General features: G+C 46.2%; 1 protein-coding gene across 1 annotated transcript in view; it reads right to left on the bottom strand.

Annotated features, from left to right (window-relative positions):
* The window catches only part of kcnh3 (potassium voltage-gated channel, subfamily H (eag-related), member 3), a gene marked incomplete at both ends in the record, with an annotated part of 760,365 nt that overhangs the window by 132,621 nt on the left and 608,288 nt on the right, over window positions 1-19,456 (bottom strand). The window contains one exon of the mRNA XM_084311435.1: window positions 17,637-17,794. Coding sequence (XP_084167561.1) covers window positions 17,637-17,794 — 158 coding nt within the window. The remainder of the gene's footprint in view (window positions 1-17,636; window positions 17,795-19,456) is intronic.

Below are 19,456 nucleotides of genomic sequence, written 5' to 3'. Positions count from 1 at the left end.
GTTGGCCGTGGGGAAATGTAATGATAACGCCGGTTTTTCGGGGCCGGTGGAACGCAGCAGCAGTTAGCTACTGTATTAGCCAGGAGCCGACCGGAGGATGCGGCGGACAAATAGGCGTAGGTTCAAATGTATAAGGTCCATCGATAGTGTCTTGGGATTACGGGGATGTGTTAGGTACTTAAAAATGTTCACATTGGACTTCTATAAAATAGTTGTATAATGTTTTAGGTGAACGGGATAGTATGTTGCAGGGACCCGGAAGTCGTTCTGAGCTCACCGGTGGTGACGACAGAGGGGTCAAACTAGTGTTTTGTGGCGGCCTATAGGCTGTTACGTTTTTATATTTCTGTTTAGATCACTACACTGGCGTTTTGAGGGGATTGGGGTTCTGTTGTGGGGAATGTGGTGTTATATTAACATTGCGAGGAGACGGCCCGCGCGGCGAAACGCGTCGATGGGTCGTTGGGGAACGTTTTTATGGGATCATGGGAGAAGCTAAGCTAATGCTACCTAGCCGCGCTAACGGCTAAAACGGTCGCCGGTTGTGACGTCATAAGGGTGCGCGGTCTGGCGGCCTGCGACGGAGCTAACGAAGCTAATATGCTAAGCTAACTGTGCTGACGTCATGGCATGACGGGGCTCTCGGGATGTCTCGCGATGGGACGTCCATCTTAGTAGGGGCGCCGGCGTCCATCTTGGGAGGGGCACCAAGCGTCCATTGTTAAGGGGAAGGTGGAGTTTATTTAGGAAAACGGTAGGGGGCAGAAGAGGACAGGATGAGTTTATTTTTTGGGTTCTGCTCACAGAACGTTTTCATTTGGGGGTTAGTGTGCTGGTGAAGTGAGAGTGGATTGTTGTGCTTTAATCTGGTGGTGGATTGCGGGGCCTTGGCCCCCCTCCCCCTCGTACACTCTCTCTCACCCCCCCCCTCGCTCCCCCTCTCTCTTTCCTTCTCTCTCTTTCCTTCTCTCACCCCCCCCCCCCCCTCTCCCTCTCTCTCTTTCCTTCTCTCACCCCCCCCCCTCCCTCTCTCTTTCTCTTTCACCCCCCTCTCTCTCTTTCCTTCTCTCCCCCCCCCCTCTCCCTCTCTCTCTTTCCTTCTCTCACCCCCCCCCCCCTCTCTCTCTCTCTCACCCCCTCTCTCTCTCTTTCTCTTTCGCCCCCCCCTCTCTTTCTTTCCTTCTCTTACCCCCCCCTCTCTCTCTCTCGCCCCCCCTCTCTCTCTCTCTCCTCCCCCCCTCTCCCTCTCACCTCCCCCCTCTCTCTCTCTCTTACCCCCCCCTCCCCCCCCCCTCCAACCCCCCCCCCCCCCTCTCGCTCTCTCCCTCTCGCTCACTCCCTCCCCCTCACTCCCCTCATGGGTATGGGCACAGACTATGTTGTGATGTGGTGTGATATGAACGAGGGCTCTCGTTCCCACACCGCCTCTCTTCCATATTTTCTTCCCCCCTCGGCCCCCCCGAAACGCTCTCTCTTTCTCTCCTAGTTTGGGCCTGTATATAAATGTGTTGTTTTCTTTATGGGTTTCAAACGCGGTGTAGTGCTAGGTTTATTGTTTATTGCTGTTTACTGTAAGGTTCGAAGGCAGTTGGTTCGTTTGGGACTTATTTAGTGTATGTTGTTGTTCCATATTCAGTTTTATTGTTATTTTTAGGGAATTTCTAGTGCTGATAGGGGTATTGGCTGGCGTTAGGGCAATGATGTCGTACTCGACCGGCGATGGGGCCGTACTCTCTGGCTCTCTCCAGGTCTCCGGCCACCTTCCGGTCTCTTGACTTAACGGAGAAATGTAGCGCTGCTGACACGGTGCAACGCGGTGGGCTCCGTGTCAGTATTTTTTGTGTGGCGTTCATGTTGGTGGGCCGTAAGTCGGAGCATATTTACTCTGCTCGGCTGCACCTGTGATGGGGGTGTGGGTAGACAGATCGTCGTAGCTCACTGTCTGCCTCCACGCGGTGACGGGATGCGCTTGTGTGCGACTCGTCGATGCTCGCTGCCACACTGCGCACATTTTCATTTTAGCGGGGGTACGGGGACTGCTGGACGTCGTGGCGGGGGTGGGCTCGCTGTCTGCCACCGCGCATTAACGGGGATGCGCTATGCGTGCACTCGTCAAAGGCTCGCTGCCACACTACGCGCATTGGGTTATATTGTGTGTGGGTTTTTGGGTGACTGTGGTTACGGTGGTTGAGTGGTGTCGGAGGTGCTGTATGTGTGTGGCAGTGGTTGTGAGTGGAATGAATTTTGGATATCCTTGTGTAGGAGGCCCGGGGTTTCACGTTCCAGGTTGCAAACTGGGGGTGACGCCGTGGGCCACAGGACGAGTTGACCAGTGAGATGTCATTGGTCGGCAGGGATTTCGATGTGGGGATGGTGTCGGCACCTGTGTTTATGAACGGGTTGTGTGACACTGTTCTGACTGCACGGGGACTTCAGTGACATAAGGCACTGAAAATTGATTTCTGTTCTCGTGGGAAGCGCGTTTTAACACCTAAGGGGTTAGGTGTTACGGGGGAAATATAGTAACTGTGTGAGAAGTTGTGTGGTGAAATATGTATGTTACTGATATGTATAATGTAATATGAGCGGAATACATTGTTAGGCTTTCACGGACAGAAATAAATATAGTTACACATAGAAGCGAAGATAAAGCGTAAATATACACATAGTCATTTGCTAGAACAATTAGAGTAAAAGTGAGATTATTCACCTAAATCACCATGTCCAATACAGATGTTTAGAAATGATAGGCTGTAAATAACAAATTTCTGATTGACCAACAGAAGGAGGAGGCTGATGCAAAATAAGTTCCCCGGAGTTGTGTTAAGGAGGATCATGACAACGGGATTGAGAGTTCTGGTTTTCCAATGGAGACAACTGGAAAAAGATTAAGGCTGTGTCATTGATAAATCAAAAACGAAGATTGCACAAATGCTCTCAAGTGATTTTAGTATAGGAGATGCCCGACATTCCATGCTTAAAGATAAATGATGGATTGTGAACGGGTAATGTCACTGATAATTAAGTGTATTTTTTTCTTCTCTCTTCACAGCTGCTCCGGGACGGACGGCCAGCGCTGACAATTCCGAACCCCAACAGGGAAATCAAAGAGACTGTTGAAAGTCGGGGGGTATAGTATCACACAGCGAGTTATCAATTCCTGTTTGCACCAATACAGAAGTGTGAGTGAAATTAACTCAAGTTTGGTAAAAATAGTTTGAATACAGAGAAACTTGCTTTCCAAACGGTGACATTACGAGTGTTTGAAGAAAGGTGAGAATGGAAAATACACAGATAGGAGCAACTGGAGGGTTAGATGCACTAACCATAGAAAGGGTAGACAATCTGTCTATTTCAACGACTGGAGATGTCACAATAAAAGTGACGAAAAAATGGCCAAAGATATTCAGGCCATTACAGAACCTTGTATTTAAAGGAGGCCGGTATAGAATGCGTACCCAAATAAAAAAACAGAAAAAGAGATTACGAAAGGTGATGAAAAGAAATAATGCCGGTAGTGGGGTAATGCCGATAACCTCTGCAGACATTACATTGACCGAATTGAACAGTGACGTTAACCTAATTGACTGGAATGTGATCGACTCCCCTCTAGTGTCCAGTGTGACGGAGGGACTGGAAATAATGTCTTTAACCCCGCCACAGGGAGTCGTTGCAGCAAGCGACCCAGAGACAACTGTATTACCCGAGCCGATCCACGCTGAAGTGTCCGTTGCGGGAGACTGCCAGTTAACCAAGGGACAACGAAAGCGGCTGAGGAGAGCGATACATGAACAGTTTCTACAGCCCACTTGTGTCTCGTGCCCAGGTTTTCTCCACCCCCACCATCAGTACCAAACTGAGAGATGTGACCCGATGACTAGGAGTCAGTCAGCAAGGGCCAGGGTGGAGGAAGAGGGGAAGACGTGCCTCCCTCTAGAACAACAGCTAGCCGAGGCTAGACAGGTAGTGGAATACCTCCAAGGCCTAATCCAGTCCACACAGCCCGGAGGGGAGACAGGTTCCAATGGAGAACCAGATGGCCAGAGACGGGCTCAAGCGGGAACACAAGGGGGTCCTGCGCCAGAACAAAAACAAAGGTCGAGAGGGGCAATCGGGTGGCAACCACGAGGAAGAGGTGGAGGCAGAGGCAGGAATCCGAATGGATACGCGGTGCGGCGGATGGAGTGTTGGCCGTGCGGGACTCTCGGACACCTTTCTCGGGAATGTGCTCAAGGGACTGTGACTGAACCAAATAGGTACGTGGCTTTCTCCTCAGAACAGGCTCCAGGGAACCATGGCGATGATGGCATACAGCCAGGACATGCTCGGGACCCGATGACCCCAGTGTCATCCGGTCACAGGCGACTGACCCACCGGGTCCCACAACCCGGGGGAGACCGCCAGTGTTGTTGGATCTGTGGAGTGAAAGGTCATTTTCAAAGGTCATGTCTGCAGAGGCCACCGGCAGAATAAAAATATATGCAACTGACTAGGGTAAAGGTGGGATATATTGAATGATAAAATATGCTCCTAATTAGATTAGAATAAAAATAGAATAAAAAATAAATAGAGGGGTTAGGTGATTAGATTATGAATGAAAGTTACTAAAAATGGATGTATGATTAGGGAGGGGGTAGGCACCTCGAACCTCTAGTCATCAACAGGCGGCGGTGGAATCGGAAGGTTCCCTGGGCACGTTAAATCCATCCTATAGTGCTGGGGAGAAACTGAATGGCCCTCGTGTCTGGAAAGATGACCAACATCTTACTGTGTTACCGTCTAGTCGGCCCAGGTAACGTCGCATGTAATGTATATGTGGGCACTGGGTGGTAGGTGGACGACGGTCCAAACCTAGTAGTGGGGCAGTGCACCGGAAGGGGCGCGGCACCTGCTGTGAACAGGCCAGGCTGGTGAAAACGGTCAAAGTTTCCATACCCAAAGCAAGTGGGATGGGGAGCAGACCGTAGGTTTCAAAACTGAGTGGCTGGGAGGTACTACGGACCTCAGCCGCTTGGGGTCCTGACTTGATGATGGACTATGAGATCTCTATCGACTGCGTCACCGGTCGGTCCGATGAGCATTATGACCCTGCTTATAGTCACAGATACGCGGGACGTGGGGCCGTGAGTGACTGGACAGTATGGGCATAAATGCGTCGGGCTCAATGTACAGTCAGGCCACAATAAGCCGAAACCGAATGCGTTATTAGGCAAGTTGTGCTTCTGTGATCAGCAGGTTTGAAAAGAACCACTGGGAAGCAGAAGGATAAGGGGTGTCAATTCAGAGGAATCTGGATTGTCTCTCCTAAGATTGGAAAGGGACCCAGCCTTAAACTGCACCTGAAGGTAAAATAAGGGGACTTCTTCTGTTCATGTGAGGAGACCTTAGCCTGGAAGTGGAGGCCTGTATCCTTGGTTGGGTGAGAGGGGTTCCAGTGTAGGCGGCAATGCGGCCCTGAAAAAGCCGGTTTCCCCACACGTGGCATCTCCTGATCCTGGCGGGGAGAGGTGCATCTAAGTAGGGCAAGTAGTGCATCCGAACGGGAGGAGGGTACTCTTAACTGGAAGGAGGTTAGAGGGTCAAAGCGTATTAACAGTTATGAGTATTAGAAATAGATGTTTACTTTTATTTTTCTGTAGAACTTCTCTTTTCTAGTGTGTTTTACGAGCAATTCCTGACTTAGGCCGGGAGCGTTCATTTTGTTTATTCATTTGATTTCCCTTTTTGTTTCTTAGTTAATACGGGGGTGCATAAGCCTCTAGATGATAGGTTAAAAATGAGCTCAGAAGAAAAAAGAAAAAGCTCACAAGTTTGGTTTATTTTTTCATTTATTGGTTTGGCATGGTTTTTCTTTGTGTGTTTTGTTTTCTGTTTCCTTTCTTTCTATATATTTTTTCTTAGGGTACCTGGCAAGCTGGGAGTGATCTAGACACATCAGGACTGGGTAGTATATGTCTGTAAAATGGACTGGGAACAAAGTGAATGGACATGAGCTGGTTCATGGATTTTTGTTCTCCGCCCATTGAATACCCGGTTTTAGGGGCTGGGGGTGTGTCGTGATTGGTGAAAGTGTTGGGAAGCATGATTCTCTTTACATTAATAAAGCTCAATAGGTTTGGTCGCTATTGGCCAAATTAGTCTTTGTGTAGTGGCTTGTGGGGGACTCCGTGGGCTTGATGAAGGCTGGCGGAGAGTGTCGTAGATGTGTGTTTAAGGCGGACTGTGATTTGTTGCCATACACACAGGATTACTGGGAGAGTGGATGTGTCAGTGCTGACCGTCCGGTCCGGGGTGCGGCTGTCCGGGGACGAAGGTAACGATGTTTGAATGTATATTCCACATCGAAAGATGGTGGAGTATACTGTTTTGACAGCATAATATAATGAGAGCCATGTGAATTTTTCAGAATTTTGAAAATTAATGATCTAGAAGCCATGAAATATATAGATAAATGATTTGGAAAAGAAAGTTGTCAAAGCTCAGACCAGTAAAGAGAGTCTGAGGGAGGAAAAGTATGGATTCTCAATCAATTGTTGTGGTAGAAGTGACCTGCACTGTCCTGAAGCGAAATCTATATTCACTGCAGGATACAAATGGGAGAATGGGGAACCAGACACTGGCTAGTGTCTACCCAGGTTCCATGGGGAACCACAACACTGCGGGTACCAAGAGAACCAGGAGAAGACTACCTCTCAGGCCGGGAGAGTTCCGGCCAACGCAGTGACCGGGTCTTGAGGCTTCAGAGGGAAACGACAGGCAACCAACGAGGAGACAGGTGGCTAGGCCTCAGCAACAACTCCGGCTGTCAACAGACGGGCTGCAGGCCTTAACCATTGACCAGGGGGGTCTACAAGCGGAAAGGGGGGAGCTGCTATCGCCCCTATCAACGACCAGGCGGAGGGGGAGAGAAGTGAACCTCTTCCACTAATCCAAGGGTCAACGAGGGTTGAGCAGCCAGCGATGACCTCCCCACCGCTGTGACAGCAATAGAAAAATACAGCAGGGGGTTCTACCCCCTAATAGAGGTCAACACGAGTCAAGATGTTCTCGACAGAAGACGGGGTGGGATAGAAAGGCAATTTGCTTTCTAATTCCACCTCCCAGAATGGGTGGCACCATTCAGCAGTCGTGAACTGCACCAGCTCTGAGCGATAAAGAGGAGGCCGGGTCAATCTAGAAAACATTGACCCCCCTCCTCACTGCTCCAAGTCAGAATTTGACAACTCACAGTTGAAACCAATGGAAATTGATCTTGGTACGAAAACAGGTTGTTAAAGACTGTACACGGGATTAAAAAAACTGAAACTGCTAATAACGGTGTTATATTGAATTTATAATTATACATAAGAAAGAGATATAGAAAATGAATGTTAGGTTGAATTTTAGGATCTGAGTGTGGCAAACCATATGTATTTTATCCCAGTATGATTTAAAAATGTCTTAAATTCTTATCCAGAAAGTAGTGTGTAGAAATTAGGATCTATGTTTAAACATAATTAAGGATAGATAAACTATCCGAGTGTGGAAATGTGGTAGATTTTAACATAGATCATTCTAATGGGAGTTCAAATTAAACTAATGTGTAAAAGTCTTATAGAAACAGTCAAAGTGGAACACTTGGCCCTCAAACTATAGTTCATAGATTGTGTGTGTGTTTACAGAGACTGATTGACATTGTGGCCACACAGAGGTCGATTTACATATAGAGTGAGTGGTCAAATAATTCTATTTACGACAGGAACCTGAGGGCCATCTGCCAGGCCAAGGAAGAGCTTAAGACAATGGGCTCTGTCGATCGGAACAAAGGACCAATAGGTCACATAAACATGTTATCTCGCTGGAGTCTCCTGTGACACACACTTAGAGACAGAAGTCTGAGGAGGAAAGTTTAAGTTTCACTATTGCTGTAACTAAATGTTTAAATCCTTAATTTAAGCTCCAAACAAGCTGTAGCTATTTCCTGGTATATTGTACTTGTAATCTTGAATTCTGAAGCCATATTAAACTGTGTAAAATCAGATGATGTAAGTTAAAATATAAATAGAATAGGCTTGTTTATATTAGGGTAAGAATTCACTAGATAATTAGTTTTCACTTAAAGTGAAAATAAGTCACTATGAAAAGAAATGTGTTTAATATCTCTGTGTTTATGTGATCAATGGTAATTCAAATATAGATATTAGGAATAGATATTAGGAAATGAATAAATGCAATGTATTAAAGTAGATTGTTAGATTGAATGAAACAAATGAAAGTATATTTGACTGTGTAAGGACCGCCTCCGTTTGCATTCAAACATAGAGAGGCGGTGATTGGACAAACCACAGCTTATGATGTCATCACAATGAGCCGCTGGGCCTTGGGATAAAATGAGATGTTGTGATGGGGAGGGACACTCTGGAAACCCAACTCACAGGACAACACCTCTTACCACCCATCCACACTCAAGGCAGGCAGGTCGGCAGAAGAACAAAGGACATCGCTTTTGGAGGGAAAAACAGAACTATACTTTGATCCCTAGCCAAGGGAACAAAGCCATCATCAACTATCATTCTTCATCTACTATAAATATTAGTCTGGTTGTTATCAAGACGGCATAGGGTCTTTGATCACAATTATAGCATTTCTTTATTGTAATTTGTATACAACTCTTAACTTTGATTAAACAGCTGTTGTTAACTACCTTTTCCTCCTAATTCCTTCTGCCTGCACCGCTGAGAAGATAAAAGTAATTCCCAGAGCTTTAGAGTTATTGAAACAACGCAGAGTACTAACCGCCCGGTTCTGATACAGAGCAGAACCGTTATTAGCTTGGGAATCTACTTCACATACAAACAGGCCGGCAGCTGAGTAATCAGGAAAATAACAAGACAATGCTGCTTACAAAGAGATGTGAGAAGCTAAACTTCCTCTAAAAAGCTCCTGGGCCCTCATTTATCAACAATTCTTAGAAAGTGTTCTATTTTCGTTCTTAAGCACAGAATTTAGAATGTGTGTACGTACAGAAAAATCGGGATTTATCACACGTGCGTACACAGGTTCTACGCACACTCCATGTTGATAAATGCCACTTGTTCTACGCTCCACGCTTGTGCACGGTTTTACGTATTTGCATATAGAACCGCTCGTAATTAACCATATATGGTCATGAAACACCCCCATGAAGTGTGGAAAAGTGGACTAAGCCGAGCGAACGCCTGGGAGAAATACGCGACAGGCTGACAGACATGTACACGGTGATAGCTGGGCAGCGCAAATACTAATAAAAACCGCTAACCACTGTTTGCCATTGGTGTCATTAATAACCATGCTGGAATATGACTGCTTTTTCTTCGTTTCGTTCGATTAATACCCAGGGATTAAAGTGCTCTGTCAATTTGATTCCAAATCGTGACGGATTTTCCGCAAATCTTCTACCTGCATATGATTTGTAGAGGCATTATAGAGTTGTTCCGATACCGATACCAGTATCGGAAATGCCGCCGATACTGCCTAAAATGCTGGTATCGGCGAGTACACGTAAATTCTAGCCTCCGATCCCATGACGTCATTTATCTCCTGCGGAGAGTGAGTATTATAAAATGAACGTGTTTTAAAGTGTGATGCTGTTTGTCATTTTAACAGCAGATACACTTTCTTAAATTCCATTTCCCCGACAGTGCGGTGTGACGGGGAGCTCGGACGGGATGTGTTTTGCTTGCTGGTGTTATGATAGCATTAGCTGAAAAGCTAGCTAGTTGGAACAACATCCGCTTTAACGTTACATCAAATCAGATGATCGCCTGTCCTTTCTCCAGGACCTGACACTGTCCGTCTATCAACAATAATGCACCCACGGTGAATCGTATTTAAGTCAAGTAGCTACTGACTAGCGTTAGCTGACTAACGTTATCAAATGGCAATGCGGGGAAGACGAGCTAGGTCAGCTAGCTTAGCATGATAACGGTACCGTGGCTAAGGTTGGTGCTATTCATAATCCAGCAATAATGGCTGCAGACCTGCAAGCAAAGTACAGCAAGTTCCAAGTGCCAAAGGATAAGAGTCTGAGGCGGAGTCTCAAAAGAGAATGTTGAATATTTATTTTGCATCGAAAATCACAACATGAATGTTAATACTAGCCAGAGCCTCTGCTACTAACAGACTGGGTAGCGAGTGCAACACCGTCTAACGTCCGTGCGGATCATTGGAGTAGGGTATATCTGCAGTGCCGCAGCCCCATACTCATTGATTAATGATACTAATACTAATCTATACAATCACCTGTTGTTGAATAAATAGCATTACTTTCTACTAGTTATTACTAAAAAACAGTATATATAAAACAGTATCTAAAAAAGAAAAAAAGAAAAAAAAGTATAATTTATATATTTTGATTCGGTATTAGGTAGCCTATATAAACAATAATACGAGAGCATATACAAGAACCTTTCTATTCACATAACTGCATTTGTGATGGAGCTTTGACAGCTATGGGTGGTACAGTAACAGTCTATTGCTCGATCCATCTCCAATATCACGATGGACCGTGCCATGTAGCCTATGTATAGGGAACTTGAATCCCATCATCATATTTATATGTTGTGTCTGTCCACTATGTTTGTTACTTTGTTATTTTTTTCCCCCTATGTAAAGCGACCTTGGGTCTCTTGAAAGGCGCTATATAAAATGAAGCTATTATTATTATTATTATTATTATTATTATTATTATTATTATTATTATTATTATTATTATTATTATTATTATTATTATTATTATTATTATTATTATTATTATTATTATTATTATTATTATTATTATTATTATTATTATTATTATTATTATTATTATTATTATTATTATTATTATTATTATTATTATTATTATTATTATTATTATTATTATTATTATCACATCTGTGCGGGAGCTCACAAATAGACTGTGTTAGTCTCAGTGAAGTTTCAACAGAGGTCATCTATTCTAACCAACAAATTGAAGTAGAAAGCATTTAGTTGTGACCAATCTTATTTGGAAACATGACACAAAATAATAGTATTTAGCTTTTTATTTTAAACAATATTTAATCGCGTTTGGAGGTGGGTATTCTGCGTCTGCCCCCCGTGCCAAACAAGCAGGCCAACCTCTTGTTCGAGCGTGAGCCCGTTATAATTACACTACTGTCGCTATTTTACAATTAACTATAATGAATTACGGGTCATACAGAACACGCGCCAGTGTTGGAAGTAATGCACGAAAGCTTATTTCCGCGTCTGCAGTCTCCATATTCTACCGCTGGGCGCCAGGTACGCATGGTCCGAGCTGTGCGTATATATACGCACAAAGTCAAGCACAAGTTCAAATTGATAAGTCCCACACTTTGCTTAGAAATTATCGTACGAACGGGTTACGCACATATCTGTGCGTACGCAACATTGATAAATGAGGGCCCTGGACTCAGAGTTGAAAAAGGAGGTTCTAATATTGTATTGGTAAAACTGTAGAAGGCTATTTTCTATATGAAATATAATTTAATTAGAATTACCAATATCATTGAAATAATGTGCTTCATGAGGGGAACAGAATGATATTAAACTTTAAGTGGGTTATAGCCAAATTCATAGATTTAATGTAAAAGTTATGTTTGAGACAACTTGCAAAGGGTTAAACTGGGGTCAAATAATATAACTATTTAGAAGACATGTTTTATGTAATGTCTACATCAGAGGAACGGCCCATGTTGAGCAGTTCGGGCAGAAAGTGAGAGAAGCAAGACTGAGATGGTTTGGACATGTGCGGAGGAGGGAGGTGGGGTATATCGGGAGGAGGATGCTGGAGATGGAGCTGCCAGGAAAGAGGAGGAGGGGAAGGCCCAAGAGGAGGTTTATGGACACAGTGAAGGAGGACATGCAGGCAGTGGGAGTGACGGAGGACGACGCAGATGACAGAAACAGATGGAAACGGATGATCCGCTGTGGCGACCCCTGACGGGAAAGGCCGAAAGAAAAAGAAGAAAGAAGAAGAAGAGAAGACATGTTTTAAGATATCCAGGAGAAATGTTTTGTGAATTTAATGATGAAATGTAATCTTTGATACAATGAGTGGAAAAACAAAGAGATGGATTGTGTTATACTCTGGTACAAAATGGTAAAAAGTTATGTTGACCTGTGCCCATTTGATAGACCTACATTAATATATATGTTATAAGTTAGACAAATGCAATAGTTAAGATGATTTAGACCTTAGACAAATTTGTAAAGATATCCTGAATTGATGAAACGCACATATTTTCAAATTCAAACTAGCTGGCTCCAGTTGGAAGAAAACTGGTTTTTACAGTAAGTGTTTTGTGAGCAGATATTGATTGAAGGGCTATTTTGTGGTCAATAAATCAACTTCGAAGAAATTGAGCGCTTGTTTGGACTCCAATTCAATTTTTACAAAGTACTACAGCTTTTTGAGACCACAACAGCAAAACGACCAGAGTACTATTAGACCCTTTTTAAGAGACGTTAAAAACAACTCCCTTTAGTGTGGATTGTGGATTTTGTAACTCTGCAGACGTTATACATGCACCTCCAGTACTACTGTACATACACAACATACTAAAGGTGAGAGGAAAATATAAAAAGCATAATATGACCTTTTTAACCTATATTATGTCAAGAAAGAATCTTCATTTGTCAAGATGGCGACTCGCTCATAAACTTTTTCCGTAATAAATTTTTTAGCGGTTTACTTAAATGTGCTTCTTTAGGTGAGAAATATGATATAAAATTGCTGGATCTGATCTGCCATGCCTAGTTTTACAGTTTGATCTAATTTTGTGAACCTGGAACGGAAGTACAGGGGAGAACGAGATCATTTTCACTGACAGAGAGGAACCAAAAGTGCCTGAGGCTGACTGAGGCTGACTGCTGAATGACTAGCAGCAGTAACTAGGTGCTCTTTGACCATAAAAAACATGCACATTGTTTGTAAATAGCAATACATATTTATGCTAATATGAAACTGGGAAATGGCCTCAATATGTGCTATTTAAAATGAGTGCGGATACGCTCAATTTCTAATGCACCCACGCTTGAAATGCTGAAAGATGATGAAATACTGATTAAAAATGTCTTCAAAGCACATAATATCACTACCACACTACAGCCACTTCCGTCTGTCACTAACCGTCTGTAGTATGGTAGTGAAAGGGTTAACCTTCTTTATTACATGGCGTTTTCACATTCGTCGAAATGCTTGCTTGTGATTGGTCAATAGCCCCCCGACAGCGGTCATTATTACACAATAATGACCGCTGTGGGACAATAATGACCGATATGCGCAGCTGTTCGCAATCAAGCCCACATCAGTGCAGCAAATCACACACACCTGCCGCGGCTGCACTGACAGCGGAGTGTGTGTGACGATTACAGCGGAGCCAGAACAGAGGCTGCCCACGATAATAATAATCACTTTATTTGGGCTGACAGAGCCACAGAACTGCGATTTGTCAAATTAATTAGGTATATTGTTAGTAAGTTAGCCATGTAATAAGCGGGATAATGTATAGCTTTACTCGGTCATCATCGCAAAATAATTGACCTTCACTGACGTTTAAAACACCTCGCCGAGGCGGCTCGGTATTTTAAACTACGTGTCGGTCAATTATTTTACGACAATGACCTCGTAGCTATACATTATCCCTTACGTAGTGTGCTAATGAAAGGGTTAATATAGGCCTATATTTATTCATTCAAACTTTGGTGGACGCTTAATAGCACACTCACATTGGATATCGTACATACATTCTTGTTACGATGGGGTTAGGTAGAATGCAATAATACAGAAAGGGAAAGAATGGAGGAGGCAGAGGCGAGGAGTGAAGCTTGGAGAAGGGTGTTTACTGTAGAATCCAGTGCAATACAGGGAAAATACAGAAACTAAATAACAAACTTCACAATACAAAACAACAAACACTAAGACTTACTAGAGGGAGAACGATGCGACACGACGTGGAGGAACAGGGGGTAACTGGAGGAATGTCGCCACACAGAAGGGAGGACAGACAGAACCCTATATACCCCAACTAATTAACAATTAAGAACACCTGGCCAACACAGAATCACAAACAACCCCTAGACAATAAGCAAAGAACAAATAAACACAACTAAACACAAAGGCAACTCCTAACAACCCAACACAGTGCATGACATCACACCAGGGAAGGGAAAGACAATGACAGCACACACCAGGACACCACATTGATTACACAATTAATTATTGTTAATACAGTGGTCAAGATATTTGTCATTGTAGCGTGCACCAATTGTTTGTGACCACTAGAGGGTGGTAGGGCGCCAATATCAGGCCGAGGGCCAATGTCAGATGTAGGGCATTGCCCAAAGTTAGGTGGAGGGTACTGCCCACTGTCAGGTGGAGAGCACTGCTCAAAGTTACCATCCTGACCCGTCCAACCATGACCGGGCCTAGGATCCTGACAGTACCTCCCCCTCAACGGGGGGCTTCCAGACCACCGAAGACAACGTCCATAGCCAGGCGAGGGAGGAAGCTGGAACCCCGGAGAGGATCCAGGGAGGAGACCCGAAGACCAGGGGCCGGGAGGCCGATCGAAAACCCCAGGAGGGGCATAGCAGCCAGGGGGGTAGAAAACGGGCGCAGATGCCCGGAGAGGGGGGGTGGGGACGGGAACAGAGGCCCGGGGAGGAGGACTGGACCTGGGAACAGAGGTCCGACGAGGGGGGGTGGGGATGGGCACCGAGACCCGGGGAGGGGGGCAGAACCTGAGAACCGAGGCCCGGCGAGGGGGAGTGGGGACGGGCACCGAGGCCCGACGAGGGGGGGTGGGTACAGGTGTAGAAGCCCGGGAAGGGGAGCTGGACCCTGGAGCAGGATCCCGGGCGAGAGACCCTCCAGCCGCCGGACTCGGGGCCGGTTCAGGAGAGCCGGACCGGAGGTGCGGCGGCGACGACCCCTGGAGCAGGATCCCACGCAGACCACGGCGAAGACCACGGCGAAGACCACGGCGAAGACCCCGGCGAGGACCCCGGCGAGGACCAGGACGCTGATCACGGCGCAGAGCTGGACCAGACGGGGAGCCAGGATCCGTCGAAGAGCCGGGAGCCGGCACGGCAGCCGGACCAGGTGTAGGGGCCGGGCATGGCGTGGAGACCGGATCGGTCTTGGCGGCGAGGCGTGGTGTAGGATCCAGAGATGAGGAGCCAGGATCCGTCGAGGAGCCGGGAGCCGGCACGGCAGCCGGACCAGGTGGAGAGGCCGGGCAGGGCGTGGAGACCGGATCGGTCGCGGCGGCGAGGCGTGGTGTAGGATCCGGGGATGAGGAGCCAGGACCCAGAGCAGAGGCTGGACTGGGCGTGGAAGCTGGACCAGCTGTGGAGGCCTTACTAGCCATACTAGCCTCGGGGGCTAGGCTAACTGTGGGCCCTGGACTCACTGTGGGAACTGTGCTAGCTGAGAATGCCTGGCTAGCTGCCGAGGCTAAGCTAACAGTCGGGGAGAGCCTAGCAGCTCCTGTCCTAATAGCCCTCCTAGGCCTGCTAGCTGCAGAGACCTGACTAGCTTGGGACATCTGGTCCGTCTCAGCTACCAGGCTCACCCTGAACCTGGAGCCTAGGGTGGCAGTGGGCGTCTGGTTAGCTACTGTAGCGGGGCTAACAGGCGGAGCTAGGTTAGCTGGGAGTGGCTGGTTAGCTATTGACACGAAGCTAACGGGCGGAGCTAGGTTAGCTGGGAGTGGCTGGTTAGCTATTGACACGAAGCTAACGGGCGGAGCTAGGTTAGCTGGGAGTGGCTGGTTAGCTATTGACACGAAGCTAACGGGCGGAGCTAGGTTAGCTGGGAGTGGCTGGTTAGCTATTGACACGAAGCTAACGGGCGGAGCTAGGTTAGCTGGGAGTGCCTGGCTAGCTTGGGACATCTGGTCCGTCTCCGGTACTAGGCTCACCCTGAACCTGGAGCCTAGTCTGGCAGTGGAGACTGTGCTAGCTGGAGACATCTGGTCTGTCTCAGATACTAGGCTCACCCTGAACCTGGAGCCTAGTCTGGCAGTGGAGACTGTGCTAGCTGGAAACGGCCGGTTAGCTATTGACACGAAGCTAACGGGCGGAGCTAGGTTAGCTGGGAGTGGCTGGTTAGCCCTTGACACAAGGCTAACCGGCGGAGCTATGTTAGCTGTGGACGTCTGGTTAGCTGTATGAGCGGAGCTAACGGGTAGAGCTGTACCAACTGGGGACGTCTGGCCATCTATAGTGGCGGAGCTAACAGGCGGAGCTGTGCTAACTGGAGACGACCGGTTAGCTATTGGCACGAAGCTAACGGTCGGAGCTATGTTGGCTGTAGACGACAGATCGGCGATGGACATCCGAGCAGCCTCAGCGGCTGTGGGAGGATCTAGGCTGACCGTAAGCCTGAGAACAGTCGGCAGGCTAGCTACCCTAGCCTCCGACTTGTGCTTCTCCATGAGGCCAGCAACATGTTCAGCCATCTCCCACATCGCTGGCTCCAGTGTCGGATTCTCCATGGCGACCTGGTCGATCTCCCGGAGCAGGAACCCCCACTTGGCCGGTGAGTAATGCTTCATGTCAGTCTCACCGGCCATCAGGCTCAGGACGACCCGAATGGTATCGCTTGCCCTTTCTGCTGTATTCATTATTGGTGGCGACATTCTGTTACGATGGGGTTAGGTAGAATGCAATAATACAGAAAGGGAAAGAATGGAGGAGGCAGAGGCGAGGAGTGAAGCTTGGAGAAGGGTGTTTACTGTAGAATCCAGTGCAATACAGGGAAAATACAGAAACTAAATAACAAACTTCACAATACAAAACAACAAACACTAAGACTTACTAGAGGGAGAACGATGCGACACGACGTGGAGGAACAGGGGGTAACTGGAGGAATGTCGCCACACAGAAGGGAGGACAGACAGAACCCTATATACCCCAACTAATTAACAATTAAGAACACCTGGCCAACACAGAATCACAAACAACCCCTAGACAATAAGCAAAGAACAAATAAACACAACTAAACACAAAGGCAACTCCTAACAACCCAACACAGTGCATGACATCACACCAGGGAAGGGAAAGACAATGACAGCACACACCAGGACACCACATTGATTACACAATTAATTATTGTTAATACAGTGGTCAAGATATTTGTCATTGTAGCGTGCACCAATTGTTTGTGACCACTAGAGGGTGGTAGGGCGCCAATATCAGGCCGAGGGCCAATGTCAGATGTAGGGCATTGCCCAAAGTTAGGTGGAGGGTACTGCCCACTGTCAGGTGGAGAGCACTGCTCAAAGTTACCATCCTGACCCGTCCAACCATGACCGGGCCTAGGATCCTGACACATTCTAACGATTTGAGGCTTTGTTTTCAGGGGCTTTAAGTATTGTATATTAAGTAAGTTTGAATGTGATCCAAATCTTCATTGTCCTTGTGATTATTCTATCCTGAGATTTTAATTTAAGACTGATAAACCCCCGCCCCCCCCCCCGGAAAAAAAGAAGGATGAAGGGAAAGGAACGGGGACTGAAAGATCCGGCTCCCTTCAAAGAGCCGTAACTCCCATCGCTCCGGTACAGGAGCACAAGATGCGTGCTGCATACTGTATACAGACGGTGACTCACCACGCTGACGTTGAAAGCGTAGAGCAGGTCAAAGGGCAGGGCAGCGATGAGGTCCACAAACAGCCAGGTGGTGACGTAGTGGACGCAGATGGAGCGCGCGTCATACACCACCTGGCCAGATGTACTCACGAAGGTGGTCCGGAAGTTCAACACTATGTCTGGGAAGGACGGAGTGACAGTAAGTGGTTATGATAATAATAATAATAATAATAATAATAATAATAATAATAATAATAATAATAATAATAATAATAATAATAATAATAATAATAATAATAATAATAATAATAATAATAATAATAATACACTTTATTTGTATAGCACCTTTCATACAAGAATTGCAGCTCAAAGTGCTTCACAGCAGTAAAAAAGACATAACAGGCATAACATTAGCACAAAATTGGCAGATCAAGAGCAATGCATAAAATGCAGACATACAATAAGCACAACATGAGCATAAAATAGATCAGCAGCAAAATAGACACAGTCAAGGTAAGGCATAGAACATTAAATCACATTGTTTTTCATATTAGGATGATCTAACATTTTACAGTAATAGGCCTCTTTACGGTTTGATTATCACTGATACAACATAAAATAGACATGAAATTGGCAGATACACATAGAAAAAAAGTGCTTCAGCACAGCAGTATTATAGATATTATAGACATGGTGTTACCAGCTCAGGTGTCATTCATGCTCACCGGGTGTACTTCACTCCTTACGGTTCAGGGGCCCGTTTCGAGATCAAATACGGGGCCCTTATCTTATATTAACAAGGAGAAGGTGCACATTAACGGAAACTTGCCTCCGTGATGCACACATTCGCTCTCTCTCTGACTTAAATGTGTAACTGCTCTCGTAAATGTGTAACATTACTTGGTTTATGTGAGGAGCAAGGTTTCTTCTACAAGGTGAAAGACTTTGTCAGTAAACATCTTTCTGTGTTGGTGACGTGCCTTTTCAAGCGTCTCCACCACGCATCAGTTATCTACATTGACACAGTGCGCACGTTCGCTTTATCAATCAAGGGTGTGTTTGCTTTGTCAATCCGCTAGTCCATGGAGAGAAACATAGCTAATGCCGCATATGCACTCCAGTCTAAGCACTGTTGGTTTTGTTTGCAGTTTCATCATGATGGAAGGTGATGTTACTCACAGAGAAGTGGCTGGTGAGTAGTTACATGTAGCTACATTTAACTAACTTGCATTAATTGGGTTGGTAGTTTAACTACATTAAAATCTCTGCAGCTTTTTTGGGCCATGTAGTTTGAATTACAATATACATATCTCCCTAGAAATAGAAGATGAGGAAGTGGAGAGACAGAGTGAAGAGGAGGAGGAGGGAGAGGAGAAATGGAGTGAAGAGGAGGAGGAGGGAAAAGAGAAACGGAGTGAAGAGGAGGAGGGGGGAGAGGAAAAACAGAGTGAAGAGGAGGAGGAGGGAGAGGAGAGACAGAGTGAAGAGGAGGAGGAGGGAGAGGAGAGACATAGTGAAGAGGAGGAGGAGGTAGAGGAGAGACAGAGTGAAGAGGAGGAAGATGAGGAGAGACAGAGTGAAGAGGAGGATGAGGGAGAGTGAAGAGGAGGAGGAAGAGGAGGAGGGTGAGGAGAGAGAGTGAAGAGGAGGAGGTGGAGGAGGGAGAGTGAAGAGAGGGAGGAAGAGGAGGAGGGAGAGGATAGGCAGAGTGAAGAGGAGGAGGAGGGAGAGGAGAAACATAGTGGAGAGGAGGAGGATGAGGAGGAGAGGCAGAGGGAAGATGAGGAGGAGGAGGAGGAGGAGGAGAGGCATAGTGAAGATGAGGAGGAGGGAGAGGAGAA

This window comes from Notolepis coatsorum, assembly GCF_963971535.1.
Source record: "Notolepis coatsorum genome assembly, chromosome: 3".
Classification (NCBI taxonomy): domain Eukaryota; kingdom Metazoa; phylum Chordata; class Actinopteri; order Aulopiformes; family Paralepididae; genus Notolepis; species Notolepis coatsorum.
This window is presented reverse-complemented; position numbering and strand designations above follow the sequence as displayed.